General features: G+C 52.2%; 1 protein-coding gene across 4 annotated transcripts in view; it reads left to right on the top strand.

The window, feature by feature from the left end:
- Positions 1–14,906, top strand: part of SYNE3 (spectrin repeat containing nuclear envelope family member 3) — a 95,446-nt gene that overhangs the window by 55,852 nt on the left and 24,688 nt on the right. For all 4 annotated transcript variants that reach the window (XM_022576167.3, XM_022576171.3, XM_022576172.3 and 1 more), the window contains exons 5-11: positions 876–1,037; positions 3,719–4,066; positions 6,628–6,764; positions 8,203–8,377; positions 11,800–11,982; positions 12,925–13,068; positions 13,945–14,079. In XM_022576167.3, coding sequence (XP_022431875.2) covers positions 876–1,037; positions 3,719–4,066; positions 6,628–6,764; positions 8,203–8,377; positions 11,800–11,982; positions 12,925–13,068; positions 13,945–14,079 — 1,284 coding nt within the window. The remainder of the gene's footprint in view (positions 1–875; positions 1,038–3,718; positions 4,067–6,627; positions 6,765–8,202; positions 8,378–11,799; positions 11,983–12,924; positions 13,069–13,944; positions 14,080–14,906) is intronic.

The raw sequence follows: 14,906 nt of genomic DNA, 5'->3' as shown, positions 1-14,906 counted from the left end.
TGCAGAGCCGCATCGTGGGGTCCTGCCCTTGACCACCAGGCTACAATGCTTGGACCTGGGCCTGGGGGCAGTGGGGAGCAGTGGAGGGGTTTAAAGGGACGGTGCTGTAATCAGGGGTGTGTTTTGAAAATCAGAATCTCTAGGCACACAGTAGGTCTTATAGCAGGACACTGTTATCTCCCCAAATGTCACCCACCCTTAGGACACCATCTTGCCCCGTGTGGTTAGAGCTTCAGTGGGATTGTCTGAAAATAGAGGCAATTCCAACACATGTAGGCAAATCACCACACTCAGGGGGAAATGGGGGGCAGCCTGCTGTTTACTCTCATACCCCGTGGACATAATCGCAATGGAGCAGAGATGCGTTGGCCCAGCCTTGCCCCCCAGGTTGGAATCTTGGTGCTTTCCTAGCCAGGTGACCTTGGGCAAGTCATTTCACTTTCTGTGCCTTGGTTTCCCCATCTATCAGACTGGGATAATAATGGTACCACCTTATGGGGGCAGTCAGGAGCATTCAGTGAGATGATCTTGTACACAAAGTTCTTAGGGCAGCGCCGGCACCTTGGTAAGTGCTCAAATGGTAGTGTTATGTAGTTGTTACCACGGCCCCATCTTGAGTGCCATTCCTAGGACGTGGCAGGAAAAAAAGCCCACTGTGTGGTTGACAAGCCCAGTGCTGGCATGTTTTGGTCTCCAAAGCCAAGAATTTCTTGACTGATCGCTGATGAGGTAGAGAAGAATGTCCGGGATCTTTGTGTCCAGCGAAAGGGCTGAGGGTCAGTTGCGTCCCACGCTCCCCCCCCCCCCACACACACAGATTCAGGCCTAGGAGGCCAGGCGAGGGGCAGGCCAGTGACTCTCCTCCCCTCCCACAGAACAGAGTGGACCTGCTGGAGCAGGTGACCCAGGAGCATGAACATTTCCAGCTGAGCGTGGACGAGTTCCAGCTGTGGCTGAAGGCGGTGGTGGAGCGGGTGCACGGCTGCATGGGGCGCAAGTGCCGGCTGAGCACCAAGGACCGTCTCTCGGCGCTGCAGGTAACCAACCCCCGCTGCAGGTAACCAACCCCCGGCAAGTCTGCCAGAGGGGAGGGGGCGCTCATGGCTGGCGGGTCTCTGTTAGAGTTTATTTAATAGGATGGGGCTGGGAGCCAGAGTGGGGAGGGAGCGCTCATGGCTGGCGGGTCTCTGTTAGAGTTTATTTAATAGGATGGGGCTGGGAGGTCCCAGGAGATACAAACATCCCTGTACACAGACCCCACAAGAGGAGAAGCATGGGATGTGGTGTAGATCCCATGCTTGGGGCCTTGGCTGCTTTATGGAAATCTCTGAGCCAGCAGGGCATTTGGAAACCCAAGGCCGCAGCAGCATGGTCTAGACCAGCTGGGCTCAAATGGGGGACATTGTCCATGTCTGGAGACATTTTTGGTTGTCACAACTGGGAGTGGAGGTGCTCCTGCCATCTAGTGGATGGAGGCCAGAGATGCTGCTAAACACCCTACAGTGCACAGGACAGCCCCCGACAACAAAGCGTTATCTGACCTCACATGTCAGTATGTGAAGGTGAGGAACCCTGGCGTAAGCATCTAACCTGCAGGAGGAGCTGGGTCCACTCTGGGCTTCCTGACTTGCTGTGATCCTGAACGAGCTTCCAACTCCCTCTGTAAAGTGAGTGGGTAGATTATCTTCAATAATTCAAGGATCACTTTATAATTTTTGACACAGCTCTACGGCACCTATACCATTTATTTAATATTTGTATTTAAATTGACTCTCTTTTGAAAAAAACCAATGAACAGTGACCACAAAAATCTTCTATGGCTCGTGCAGTTTCCCCACTATCTGAAAGTAGTGTTCCTGTGGAACTGTTCATGAGCCGAAATGGTGTGTAGCAGAGAAGTGGGACTTCCCTGGCGGTCCAGTGGTTAAGGTTCTGTGCTGCCTCTGCGGGGGGTGCGGGTTCGATCCCTGGTTGGGGAACTAAGATCCCACATGCCGCGCAGCACGGCCACAAAATTAAAAAGAAAAACAAACAAACAGAAAACAAGCGGAGAAGTAATTACCTTTTCTCGCAAAAGCTAAAATCCTCTTTGGATTTCTTTCAGGTAGCGAAAACAGGTACTAATGTAGGTCTTTTGTAAAAGCAAAGTGATATACACTGTTGCGGCCTCTCCCGTTGCGGAGCACAGGCTCCAGACGCGCAGGCTCAGCGGCCATGGCTCACAGGCCCAGCTGCTCCGCAGCACGTGGGATCCTCCCGGACCGGGGCACGAACCCGCGTCCCCTGCATCGGCAGGCGGACTCTCAACCACTGCGCCACCAGGGAAGCCCTAAATTGAACTTTTGAAAAGTGTGGGTATCTGTAAAAGAATGTTCACAGCAACCTTATTCATAACAGCCCTAAACTGAAAACAACTCAGATTTTTATCAGCAGAGTATTGGATAAACACGTCATAGAATAGAATATATGTACAAAGACATATTAGTCAATGAAAAGGAATGAAGTTCTGATATACCTGACAGCATAGAAGAATCTAAAAAACATTATGCTGAGTGAAAGAAGCCAGTTTCAAAAAATAACATATTCTATGATTTCAAATAGATGAAGTTCTAGAATCTTCTGGGATGTTAGAAATGCTATATTTTGATAACAGTGTGGACTGCATGGGCATATATATTTCTCAAAACTCTTTGAACAGTAACACTTAAGATCTATATATAGATTTTCTCAACTTACAGTAGGGCTACGTCCCAATAAACCCATCGTAAGTTGAAAATATCGTAAGTCGAAAGTGCATTTCATACACCTAACCTACCAAACATCATAGCTTAGTCCAGCCCACCTGAAGCGTGCTCAGATCATCTTCCATTAGCCTAAAATCATCTAGCACAAAGGCTGTTTTATAATAAAGTGTTGAATACCTCATGTAATTTATTGAATACCATAGTGAAAGCGAAAACTATGTTGGTTTACATTCACTGCCGCTGCCCAGCATCACGAGAGCATCGTGCTGCATATCACTAGTCTGGGAAAAGATCAGAATTCAAAATGCAAAGTACAGTTTCCACTGAATGCATATTGCTCTCATACCATCGTAAAAAAGATCATAAGTTGAACCATTTTAAGTCAAGGACAGTCTGTACTGTACTCCATGTAAGTTGTACTTCACTAAAAAAGTGAAAAAAATATTTTGCAGGTATTTTAAATAAAACAGACAAAAGTGTTTACCAAATTTTTTTTTAATATTAGAAGGCAATGAACACTGATTTAAAAAGAAATTTTATATCATTGTCATAAATGGAATACCAATACTCATTCATAATTGGTAGATAGCCATACAAATAGATGTAATGAGGCCAAATGGCGTCGCTAGGTTCTATTTGCTCCATACTTTTGCCAGCTGAAGGCTTCGAGCCTGAGGCTGCCTCCGTCTCTGTTAAAAAAGCAAGATTAACAAATGTCAGAGAGTGTTAAAGACAGAGAAGTACCCAACAGAGACTTTCCCCTTCACTTAATCACATGGCTTGTAAATGACATGGTAAAGGAATCACATCCTGAATGTTATAAAGGCAGACAGTGTACCCCTTGGAAAGGTGCCTTGGGTCTAGCCTGGGAATAGGAATTACCGTTGGGCATGACGCTCCCAGCGGTCCTGGGAAATGCAGCACGTGTTTTCTTTTTCCCCTCGGGTTTCTTTCCCACCGCCTCCCTGCTTTAGGACATCGCCAGCGACTTTCCCAGGCGCGAGGAGTCTTTGCGGAGGCTGGAGGAGCAGGCCGGGGGCGTCATCCAGAGCAGCTCCCCTCTGGGTGCAGAGAAGATCGCCAGAGAACTGGAGGAGATGCGGAATGTTCTGGAGAAGCTGCGTGCACTCTGGGAGGGGGAGGAGGGGCGGCTGCGGGGCCTGCTCTGGTCCAGGGAAGCCTACGAGCAGCAGAGGAGGCAGCTGGAGGCCGAGCTGGCAGAGTTCAGGAAGGGCCTTCAGAGGCTGGCGGAGGAGGACCTGGAACCCGCGGCCAAAGCAGGGACCCAGGACGAGCTGGTGGCCCGCTGGAGACTCTACTCGGTAAGCAGTGTTTGGCAAAGCCACGGCCCAGTCCGGGTGCCGTGTGTGCCTCGGGGCATCCTCTGTGCAGTGGGAGGATCACGCTAAGTCTCGAGCACACTGGCTCTGGTCTTCCTGGATTTTTGATAATCTCAGTGCCCCGAGCATAGTAGACAAATTGGTTGTTTGTACCTGTTTTCTGGTTGGCGGGTAAATAAGAGGTGGACCGGCTCCAAGTTTGCCATTCGCTTGCCTGATGGTAGGATGTGGTGAGCACTTTCTGAGCACAAAGCAGGGAGTGTGAGGTCAGAGGCAAGGCTCTCAGTGTAGAGAAGATGAGGAACAAACATAACCAGGGCTCTTAGGAGGCCCAGCGGATGACGCCCATCCTGGGGAGGGTGGGGGCACTCCAACCCAGACACGGTGTCCAATCGGAGCACCCTCCCCCTTCCCCACCCGTGTGCACACTGCGAGAGGTTTGACGTGAGGACAGAGAGATTTTTCAAATAAGGATTAACGCCCTTCTGCAGTCCTTTATTTACTATATTAACTCAGAGGGCTAGCTTGTCAATTCCATCAGGGGAAAGATCTAAAAGGAAAGCCCCCAGGTCCTACCTCCACTCCAGATTGTTCTGTTTTTTCCCCTCTTCTTTCTAATGTTTGCTCATATGCAGAAATATTTGTGTGTAGGTAGAAACAAAGCATCCATGCTCTTTAACATCACTCAGCCTTGTAGGAGACCAGGTTCACTGCAATGATCAACTTTGTACAAAGGGAGTTGTTTCCCTTGTAGGATTGTCTGCCTTGGCACAGGGTAGGGGTGGTGTGGTGCGGTGGTGAAGGGCGGGGACTTTCAGATCAGACTGCCCGGGTTCGAGTCTTGGTTCCTCTCCTTGCCGACTGGTTGGCTTTGGAAGAATTACTTTTTTTTTTTTTTTTGGCCACACCGCTCGGCTTGCAGGATCCCAGTTCCCCCAACCACGGATTGAACCCCAGCCCTCGTTGGTGAAAGCGCGGAGTCCTAACCACTGGACCGCCAGGGAATTCCTGGGGAGAATTCATTTAATCTCAGTTAAATGTGACATGGACGTGATGATAATAAGACCTGCCTTCCGCATTCCTTATGAACCCGTGAAAACAAAAGTGCTCAGAACAGCACCTGCCAATAGCATCGGGACTCAGGGAACATACGGCTCTTAGCAGGAGTTCTAGGTGAGGGCCAAGGTCAAAGCAAGGAAACTGGCAGGGATGGAGTTTGGGGAGGGTAAGGCCTGGAAAGCCCTGCCAACACTCCCGTGTCCCGACAGCCGCCACCTGGCCATGCCCGGCTATGTTTCAGGAAGCCTTTCCCGATGCAGGAGGCAGACCACATCCCTACAGGTGCGGCCTGTCCCACCCGGTTCAAGTGTCAATTATGACCAAGATATGACTAACCGGAAATCAGTGAAGGGGAATTTCAGAACTTGTTCGAAGATTTCTGTTCTTAAACTAGCGTTTATGTAGTGAGAAATGCTCCTGCCCTGTACTCGGTGCCTTGTCAAGCGGGGGTGGCCCCGTTTTACCCCCGAGGGACCAGGACCGATCCAAGGCTGCGCAGCTGGGAAGGGCTGGAGGTGGGTTTCCAGGCCAGCCTGTGTCCTGCCAGAGCCCGTGCGCTTTCCACTCCCCCACCCTGCCTCCTACTGAGCATGGGTGTCAGAGCCTACTGAGCCAGAGTCAAGGTCAGGATCAAACTCCACATTTCCCTGGATAGCAGGAAAAGGCCGCATCCGAAGTACCTGAACGTGGCTGAGTGGAGTGGTCGGGCATGCTGGGTGGAAATATCCTCTTGCCGACAATAACTGGGTTCACAGAGCATCTTCAGGTCATTGTTTCCTTCAGTGCTGAAGGGGCAGGTTAAGGGCCAGAGGGCCCTGCTCCTATGTCAGGTCCACTATTTCCCAGCTCTGCAACTGTCAGAAAACTCTTGGCCAGAGTTTCCTTGTGTATAAAACAGGGACACGGAGAATTACTGTCTAGGACCATGGCGAGGCTTCAATGAACGGGACCACAGGGCACTCAGCACGTCGTCACTGTTCCCTAAGTATTAGTTATTTGTATGATTAGGTGCTAGTCGATGGCAAGGCTGTGAGGTAGGTGATGATAAAGAGAAAAACCTGCTCATCAAGAGCAAACATGGGGCTTCCCTGGTGGCGCAGTGGTTGAGAATCCGCCTGCCGATGCAGGGGACATGGGTTCGTGCCCCGGTCCGGGAAGATCCCACATGCCGCGGAACGGCTGGGCCCGTGAGCCATGGCCGCTGGGCCTGTGCGTCCGGAGCCTGTGCTCCGTGACGGGAGAGGCCACAACAGTGAGAGGCCCGCGTACCGCAAAAAAAAAAAAGAGCAAACGTGTTTGGGGTCACGGAGCGGGAGAGCAAGGGAGAGCAGGGGCTGAGCTCTCGGGGCCCCTGTCCCTCCCCTGGGGGACCGTTTTCCCCCAGGCTGGCCCACTTCCACAGGATATGCTCACCCCGGTGCACACACACCGCCATCCCATCTCGGAAGCTCACCTGTCCCGTCGGGTGTTGTCTGTTGCTGCAGGCCACGCGGGCGGCGCTGGCCGCGGAGGAGCCTCGGGTGGACCGGCTGCAGGCCCGGCTGAAGGAGCTCATCGTGTTCCCCGAGGACCCGCAGCCCCTCGCGGGCAGCGTGGTCTCTGCCATCCAGGAGCACCAGAGGTACCGGGCGGGCCGAGGGTGGTCCTGGACCTCATGCTCAGGGCCTCTGCCCATCTGACACCAGCTGCAGAGGGGGCTTGCACCCTCTTGCTCCCTGATAACAAATAGTTCTTGTTCTTATCAACGACTGGCCATTATAGGGTCTCACTGGGCTCAGGTACTGACCCCTTTTCGAAGTATTTTCCATTCTGCTCCCAGAAAGAGGCCTGAACTTTGCTTTTTTCCGTGCTATGTGGCCTCTTCACTTATTTCCATCAAGTCTCCTTATGCAGCTTTGCACGGGGGATGGGTCCGCTATGTAATGGCCGAAGGGGAGGGCTTTTCACTAGGCCAGCATTGTGCCCCACTTCCTGACGGCTGTGCTGATGTAAGCGCTGGACCTGACTTCAGACCAGCCCCTACCTCCCTGTCCGCTCATGGGTTTGGGCGCGGCTAGGTCTCCAGCTTTTTAGCCCAGCAAAGACCAGCAGTTCAAATACCCACCCTGTGTGGAGCTGGGCACAGTGTAAATTCAGAATCGGTACCTGTTTTTACTGCATGAGGCTCAGAGGTGTTTGGAACACAGCCCAGCTGTCCCTGCCCCTGTAGCACTTCTCATCCTCCTGCCTCTGATGCAGGGGTTTTCCTCGAGAAGGAACTCAGGGACCTCCTGCCTTGCCAGGTGGCTCTCACCCCACGGTGTGCACAGGCCCTACATGTGTACACCCAGAACAAGGGCCTGGATCCTCCACAAGATGCTGGGGTGGTGGTGAGACTGAATCTCCTGTGCATAAAGTGGGCCGTGGGAGAGGGTGGCCGAGGTCTCCCTCCCCTTCGTTGCTCCTGTGGAGGTGGTAGGTGCTGGTTATCTATGACTGGGTGCTAGACATTATATCTGTACATATATATATGTATTTTTTTTGGAAATGTAGTTGATTTACAACGTTTTGTTCGTTTCAGGTGTATAGCGAAGTGATGCAGTTATACATATATATCGTTTCTTTTTCAGATTCTTTTCCATTATAGGTTATTACAAGTTATGGAATATAGTTCCCTGTGCTATACAATGGACAGTATATTGGAAAAATTATTTGTAGAAATTATTTGGGCCTCAAGTAATGGCATCCTACTCAAGAAAGTATTCTGTTTTGCTTCCGCGAGGTGCCTGGGGGCAGGCGGTACCAGCCTGGGGGCCCCATAATTCCTCTTCCAGGCTTGACTCTTTCTCTGGTCCAGAAGCTGGCATGCAAGTCTATTTGAGGACTGGCTTACCTCCAGTGCCCTTTTATCTGGACACCATAGGCCTCAGGGTCCCGTGGACAGCCCAGTAGTCCGTAGGAGAGGAGAGTGCCCGCCCTGGAAGCAGCACAAGCCGGGCGCTCTGGGTTCTGGGCAGCGGCCTTGCTCCTATACTGACCCGCTCTCTCCTCTCTCGGTTCCCCCTCCACGGTGCTCACAGCATGAAAGCCAAGAGCAGCAGACTGCGTAATGCCGCGGGCGTGGACCTGTGGCGGCATTTCCAGCGGCCCCTGCAGGAGCTGCAGCTGTGGAGGGCTCTGGCCCAGAGGATCGTGGACGTCACCGCCAGCCTGCCGGACCCGCCCTCCATCCACACCTTCCTGCCACAGATTGAGGTCCGCATGGCTCTGTCGGGAGGGCTGATGGGTGCAGCTGGGGGAGGCCACCAGCCAAGCTTAGCATTTCAGCCGACCCCGCAGGGACAGTCGTGTCTCTGGGTCCTCCAGATGTCTGGGTGGAGCCCACTGTACCCTGTCTGGTGAGTTCTAAGTGCACAGGAAATGTCAACACTTGTAGTTATCAGCGACAAAAGTCACCGTCAGTTCTTGGGAAGGAGGTGAAGCCTGGTGCCTGGTGTGGCTCCAGGACTCTGCACGGATCTGCGCTCAGCCCTTCTCTTTAGGACCCTGCTGCAGGCAGTCCTCAGGTGGAAGCCTGAGCAGTGCTGAGAAACAGCAGGGTGTCAGGCCATTACCTTTATTGTGTGTCAGTTGGACTGCATGTGACAAGTGACAGGAAACCTGATCAGCGGTGGCTTAAAACACAGAGACGGGACTTCCCTGGTGGTGCAGTGGTTAAGAATCCGCCTGCCAACGCAGGGGACATGGGTTAGAGCCCCGCTCCGGGAAGATCCCACATGCCACAGAGCAACTAAGCCCGTGCGCCACAACTACTGAGCCTGCGCTCTAGAGCCCGCGAGCCACAACTACTGAGCCCATGCGCCTAGAGCCCGTGCTCTGCAACAAGAGAGGCCACCGCAATGAGAAACCCGTGCACCGCAACGAAGAGTAGCCCCCGCTCACCTCAACTAGAGAAAGCCCGCGAGCAGCAACGAAGACCCAACGCGGCCCAAAAAATTAAATAATTAAACAAACAAACACGGACACTTTCAGGTCGTCCCAGAGCTGGCTTGATAGCTCAGCAGTATCTTCCAGGACCCAAGCTCTTTCCAGCTCTAAACCACGTCTGCCTTCATGGCCCCAAGGTGGGTGCCACCACTGCAAGTGTGCATCCTCACTGTGTATTTGAGCTCATGCTGTATGGTTGTATATTCAGATACTTTCAGTTGACACATATGAACTTCTTCTCAGCGGCCTTTAAAATGGTTCAGTAAAGCCGTCACTTGAAATGGCTGCAGAATATTCCCCTTGGGGGCATGTCATTTTTTTTTTTTAAAGTTTCTGCACTTAGATTGTTTAGGTTCTTTCCAGTTTTCACTGCCATAAACAGCATATTTTGATTATCTATGTACATGGATTTTTGTTTCCATTTCTACCATTCTCCTCATTTTACTGATGAGGGACTGGGGCCAGGGAGAAGTTAGGGAGCTTGTTCAAGGTCAGGCTGCTCAAGAGAGCAGAGCTGGGGGCAGAATGGTGGGTTCTAGACTCTTGTCTAATGTTCTTATCCATGTCTTCACTCTGGCTCCTGAAAATAGGTTTGCGAGGCATTCAGAACACTTATTATCATTTGACTGTTGAGAAAAACAAATGTCCCAGAGGGGAAGCCACTTGCTCGATGTGACACAGCCATTAAGTGACAGGGCTGGCTTTGACCCAGACCTGTCTAACTTTCCCCACTGCGTCACAACTATATTTCATCCTGTCCTTCCCACTAAGGCAGAAAGCAAACCGGGACCTCCTTGAAGCAGGAGAGAGGTCCTGTCTTTCTAGAGTATGACCCAGGACTCCCAGTGTGGGAATTTCACGGAGCAGTGGGTTGGAACACTTGGGGCCAGGACTTTGGTTTATTCACGTTTGGACGCTGTTTGCTGGCTGGGAGTATGTCTTTCATCACTCCCACCGGCGCACCTGGGCGGGATGGATTTCACAGACCAGGGCTCAAGCTGCCAGCTCTCTCTTTTCTTGACTCAGCTCCTGCATCTAGCCTCAGAGCAGCCTGTGGATCTGCAAAGCTCCAGCCAAAACCTGGGCGTGGCTGGTGTATTAGTTCCCTGGGGCTGCTGCAACAAAGCACCAAAAACTGGTGGCTTAAAACAACAGAAGTTCATTCTCTCAAAGTTCTGGAAGCTGCAAGTCCAAAGTCAAGGTGTCAGGAGGGCCTTGCTCTTCCCAGTGGCTCTAGGGGAGAATCCTCCTTTACCTCTTCTAGCTTCTGGTATTTGCTGGCAGTCGCTGGTGTTCACTGGCTTGTAGGTCCATCACTCTGATCTCCGTGTCCGTCATCACGTGGCCATCTTCTCCCCATGAGTCTTCTTTTTTTTTTTTTTTTCCACCATATCTTTTTTGAAGGATACAATTCAACACGTAACAGTTGGTTAAATAATAATGGCTGAGAAGATCTGTCTTTTATGGTGTGTTCGCTGTGGGTCCTGCAGTATGTTAAACGCTTTCTAGGCAGTTAAGCCTCACGGCAGCCCCGTGACCTAGGGTGAGACTACCCCTAATTTACCGATGAGAAAACCGAGGCTTGGAATTGCCCAAGTTCCCCCAGTTAGTATGGAACCCAAACTCATGACTGCAACTCCCCAGCCTGAAGTCTTAACCCTCATGATATTGTGTCTGAGTCTGGTGAAAAGGGGGTGAAGGTGACTCCCTACAGCTAGAGGCTTGACCTCTGTGTAGCTAATTGCAAACCACACAACTGGGCTGGGGTCTTGGTTCTCCCTCTCCCAGCCCCATGCCCAGCTCAGCATCTCTGTAACATCATCAGATATCAAATGGAAGGACTCTGGCCAGCTGAAGACCAAACCCCTGGCCTCCAGGGCCCCTGTGCCCTCAGAGAAGCAAGAGGTATTTGTCCCCAACAGCTTGTTGATCAGCAGGAGCCTGAAGCGGGGAACAAGGCTTTGGGGGCAGGAAGAGTGCATGTAGGCTGGGAATGTGGTCAGGGGAGGCTTCCTGGAGGAGGTGGGGCCTGGGCTGTGCAGAGTTCAGGCTGCCTGCTTAGGAGCCAGCTGCCCATTACACAGGGCTTCTGAGTCCCCTTTTCCTCCCCACTCTGCCCGGTGAGCTCCTACACATCACGACTTCACTCAGGTGCCACCTCCTCTGGGAAGCCTTCCAGAATTTCCTCTGATCGTGATCCCATAGGCCCTTAGCCCCTTCGAAATGTCCCATACACCAACTGGGGGATGGCCCACTGCTGTCGGTGATAGAGGATCACTGAGTAGAGGATCAGACTAGTTAGTTTGGGGTTCGGCTGCAGTGTGGACGGTCGATTTCGGGGGGCGGCTGGGAGGCAGCAGGCGGTCAGGAGCTTCTGGGGTTCAGGTGAGCACAGTCAGTGGTGGTGGATGGAGAGGGGACGGATTTCCGGAACACGTAGGAGGTAGAATTCTTGCTCAGGCTTTGGTAATAAGATGGATGTGGAGGTGAGAGAGGAGTCAGATTGACCCTGACATTCAGGGCCTCCTACCGCCCTCCTGCCCGCCCGTTTCTCCTTACGTTTGCTGCTTCCTTGGAAACCAGCACCAAGGCCCAGCCTCCTGAGCAGGCACAGCCAGAACAGGTGCGCTCCTGGCCCCATCTCCAGCCTCATCCTGCCCTGCGGCTCACGGAGGCCCTGTCTCCCCTAGGCGGCCCTGGCGGAAAGCTCCCGCCTGAAGGAGGAGCTGACGATGCTGCAGCTGAAGAAAGACCTGCTGGGTGGCATCTTTGGCCAGGAGAGAGCCACGGCCCTGCTGGAGCAGGTGGCAACTTCCGTGAGGGACAGAGACTTACTGCACAACCGGCTTCTGCAGAGAAAGAGCAAACTGCAGGTGAGCCCCGCTGGCGGCCCTCAGCCGTCGACCCGGCCCTCCAGGAAGGGCAGCCCTGCATCCTGACCCCAGCTCTGCCACTGGCCACCACGTGGCCCTGGACATATCGCTTTGTCCCCCACGACCTCAGGCCCCTCATCTATCATCTGGGTAGGATTATGGCGCGATCCTTCTCACCTGTCGGCCTCCCACCTCTGCCCCCAAATTCCCTTCTTCACTGATCAAGTCGAACTGTTTTCTGCAAAGAGCTGGGGACTGTCAGATAAGAAGACGCAGAGAAAAACACTTGTAAACTTTAAACCACTGGAGAGCTGGGAGCTAGTATTATTAGGGCCACTTCTAAACGGCCACACGAAATCAAAGACGTAACATGGGATGCTGTGGCCAGTTTCTTTTAGGTAACAAATGTTTGCTGAGCATCTAATAATGATGATGATGAAAGAGGTGGTCTCTGGGGCACTGACCAGGGGCCTGGCACCTGCTAAGAGCATCACATCCCTGGTCTGATCTAATCCACGGAGCAAACATTTAGCAAACATCTGAGGGTTCGCAGGGCAAGTGGTCTCCGTTGCAGCTTCTCAACTCTGCCGCTGTAGCATGAAAGCAGCTGTAAATGAATGGGTGTGGCTGTGTTCCAATAAAACTTTATTTACAAACACAGGCCCCTGCTGGGACTTGGGGTGTGTGGTAGGAGATGTAGTTTGCCAGCCCCTGTTCTAGAGGCAGAACAACTGTTAGGTGAGGACACTACGGTCCTCAAGGAGGGGAGTCAAACACCCTCAAGGGCTCCAGGAAGGCTTCCTGGAGGGGGCGGCGCCTGAGTGAGTACGAGCCAGCCAGGAGGAGGCTGGAGATAGAGCAGCTAGTCTGTGAGTGTCAGGTTGTACCACAGGGAGCCTGAGAAGAAAGCTGATTTGTGTGCTGCCTGTTCTGCCTCCGCAGAGCTCACTCGCTCAACACAAAGATTTCGGAGCTGCTTTTGATCCCCTGCAGAGAAGGCTCTCAGACCTCCAAATCAGGGCCCACGCTGAGAATGGGCTTCAGCGGGACCTTCCTGGGAAACAGGCCCAGCTTTCGAGGTTGCAGGTAAGAGGTCTGTCGGGCCTGAGTCACCTCTACGCAGATACTCAGCTGTGCCTAGAAGCAGCCCCCTGCAGTAACAGTAACCAGCAAAGCAGCGGCCAGCCCGAGCCAGATTTTTAGACCCTCCCTTGAGAACTGACCTTTCATCTCAGATGAATCGCTGCTGATATACCTGATGGTTCCTGGCCTCAGCAAGGCCTTAAGCACCTCCAAATGGCTGATTCTTGAGTCTAACAAAATGATAGGCTGTCCTTTTGCTTACTCCATGGTTCCAAAGTCTAACGTGAATATTTACTTTTAAAGTTGCTTCACTAAGTGTTCCTAATGAGTCCAGAGGCCTTCAGTTAAATAAATGATTTGGGGATTAAGAGTAAATGTTTGAAAACACACTGGACTGTACGTAGGTTGATCATGAATAATTGTTGGCTACATGAGGAGCTTGCCGGTTTTTAAAATGCATGTGAAACAACAATTATCTTTTTAAAACCCAGGCACAGCTCATACATAACTGGGAATGTTCTTTGGAAGGTATTAAAAATGATGCATTTGGGGCTTTAAAACTAAAGCTGAGATGTGATTTTTCATATTAAGAGGTGGTCATCAAGTATAAGTCCAGACGTGAGTTTGTCCCCCAGAGACGCCTTCTGGTCTTTAGCAGTTTATTTTCATGGTGTCTCAGGATGTTTTCATCTCATTTTTAAAATTCTCACCAGTCCTGAGGATGGGCCCATCAGACAGCCATATGGTGCAGTGGATGGAGAGGGGGAGTCCCACGGTCCCGGGACCCTCCCAGTCTCTCCCACTCGGAGCCCCCACCCTGATCAGCTTCCACAAGGAGAAGCGGAAAGCGTGCTCTACTCATTCCTTCCTCTCCTGCAGGGGCTACAGGAGGAGGGGCTGGACCTGGGGGTGCAGATGGAGGCCATGAGGCCTCTCGTCCAGGGGAACTCCCACCACCAGCACAGAATGGACCAGCTCTCCTCTGACCACCAGACCCTGCACAGGTCTCTGGAGGTAAGGGGCCAGCGGAGGGTCTGTGCTGTGACAGAGACATCTGACACTCCTGGGGACTTTCTCCCTCTTTTCTTCCTTCGTTCCTTCCAACCCTTCTTTTTCTTTCTCCCTTCCTTTCTTCCCTTCCTCATTCATTCAGGAGCACCTCAATTACTGAGCACCTCCTGTATGCCAGGCAGTGTTCTGGGCTCTAAGGATTGAGGCAGCACGAGCAGGACAGCCAAGGCCCCTGCTCTCCTGGGTTTAAGTTCTGGTGGGTAGATGGACAACGGAGTCAGCAACAAGTTAAGCATACCATTCCACATGTGCCAGGAGGCCAAAGCACGGACCAGGCTGCACACACGCAGCAGTCCCCGTCGTTTGCGGCGGTAACGCCAGGTTGAAAGGTGGGTCCTGGTGGCTGTAAGCTCCGTATGCAGTGCCCTCTAGTGGCCACCTGGATCTTGCTGGGGTCCACGCAGGATCGATGCCCCTTTGGTGGTGGGACGGCCAGTAGGTGTGGGTAGTGGGATGGCTCCTTCAAAACTGGCCTGAGGACAAGTTGAAATGCAGGCTCCAGCCCTACCCTGACACTGATTTAAATGGCGTCCTGGGTCTGCATTTGTAACAAGTGCCCCCGGCGTGCAAAGCCAGCTGTCAGGCAGCCACAGCTCAAGAACGCTAGTCTAAGGCAGGGTTTTCCACCCTTCCGGACCCTGCATGTCCTATGTTAATAACAAATATTCCTGACATCTTCTTTGCAACGCTGAATCATAGTGTTACCTGCACAATTTTAAAATTTAATATAACGCTTTTTCTATTATGAAAAAGGGAAATAAAAGGAGAGT

The sequence above is a fragment of the Delphinapterus leucas genome, chromosome 2 (assembly GCF_059928025.1).
Source record: "Delphinapterus leucas isolate spDelLeu-1000000601 "Yukka" chromosome 2, BTC_Dleu_Yukka2, whole genome shotgun sequence".
In the NCBI taxonomy this organism is placed as follows: domain Eukaryota; kingdom Metazoa; phylum Chordata; class Mammalia; order Artiodactyla; family Monodontidae; genus Delphinapterus; species Delphinapterus leucas.
This window is presented reverse-complemented; position numbering and strand designations above follow the sequence as displayed.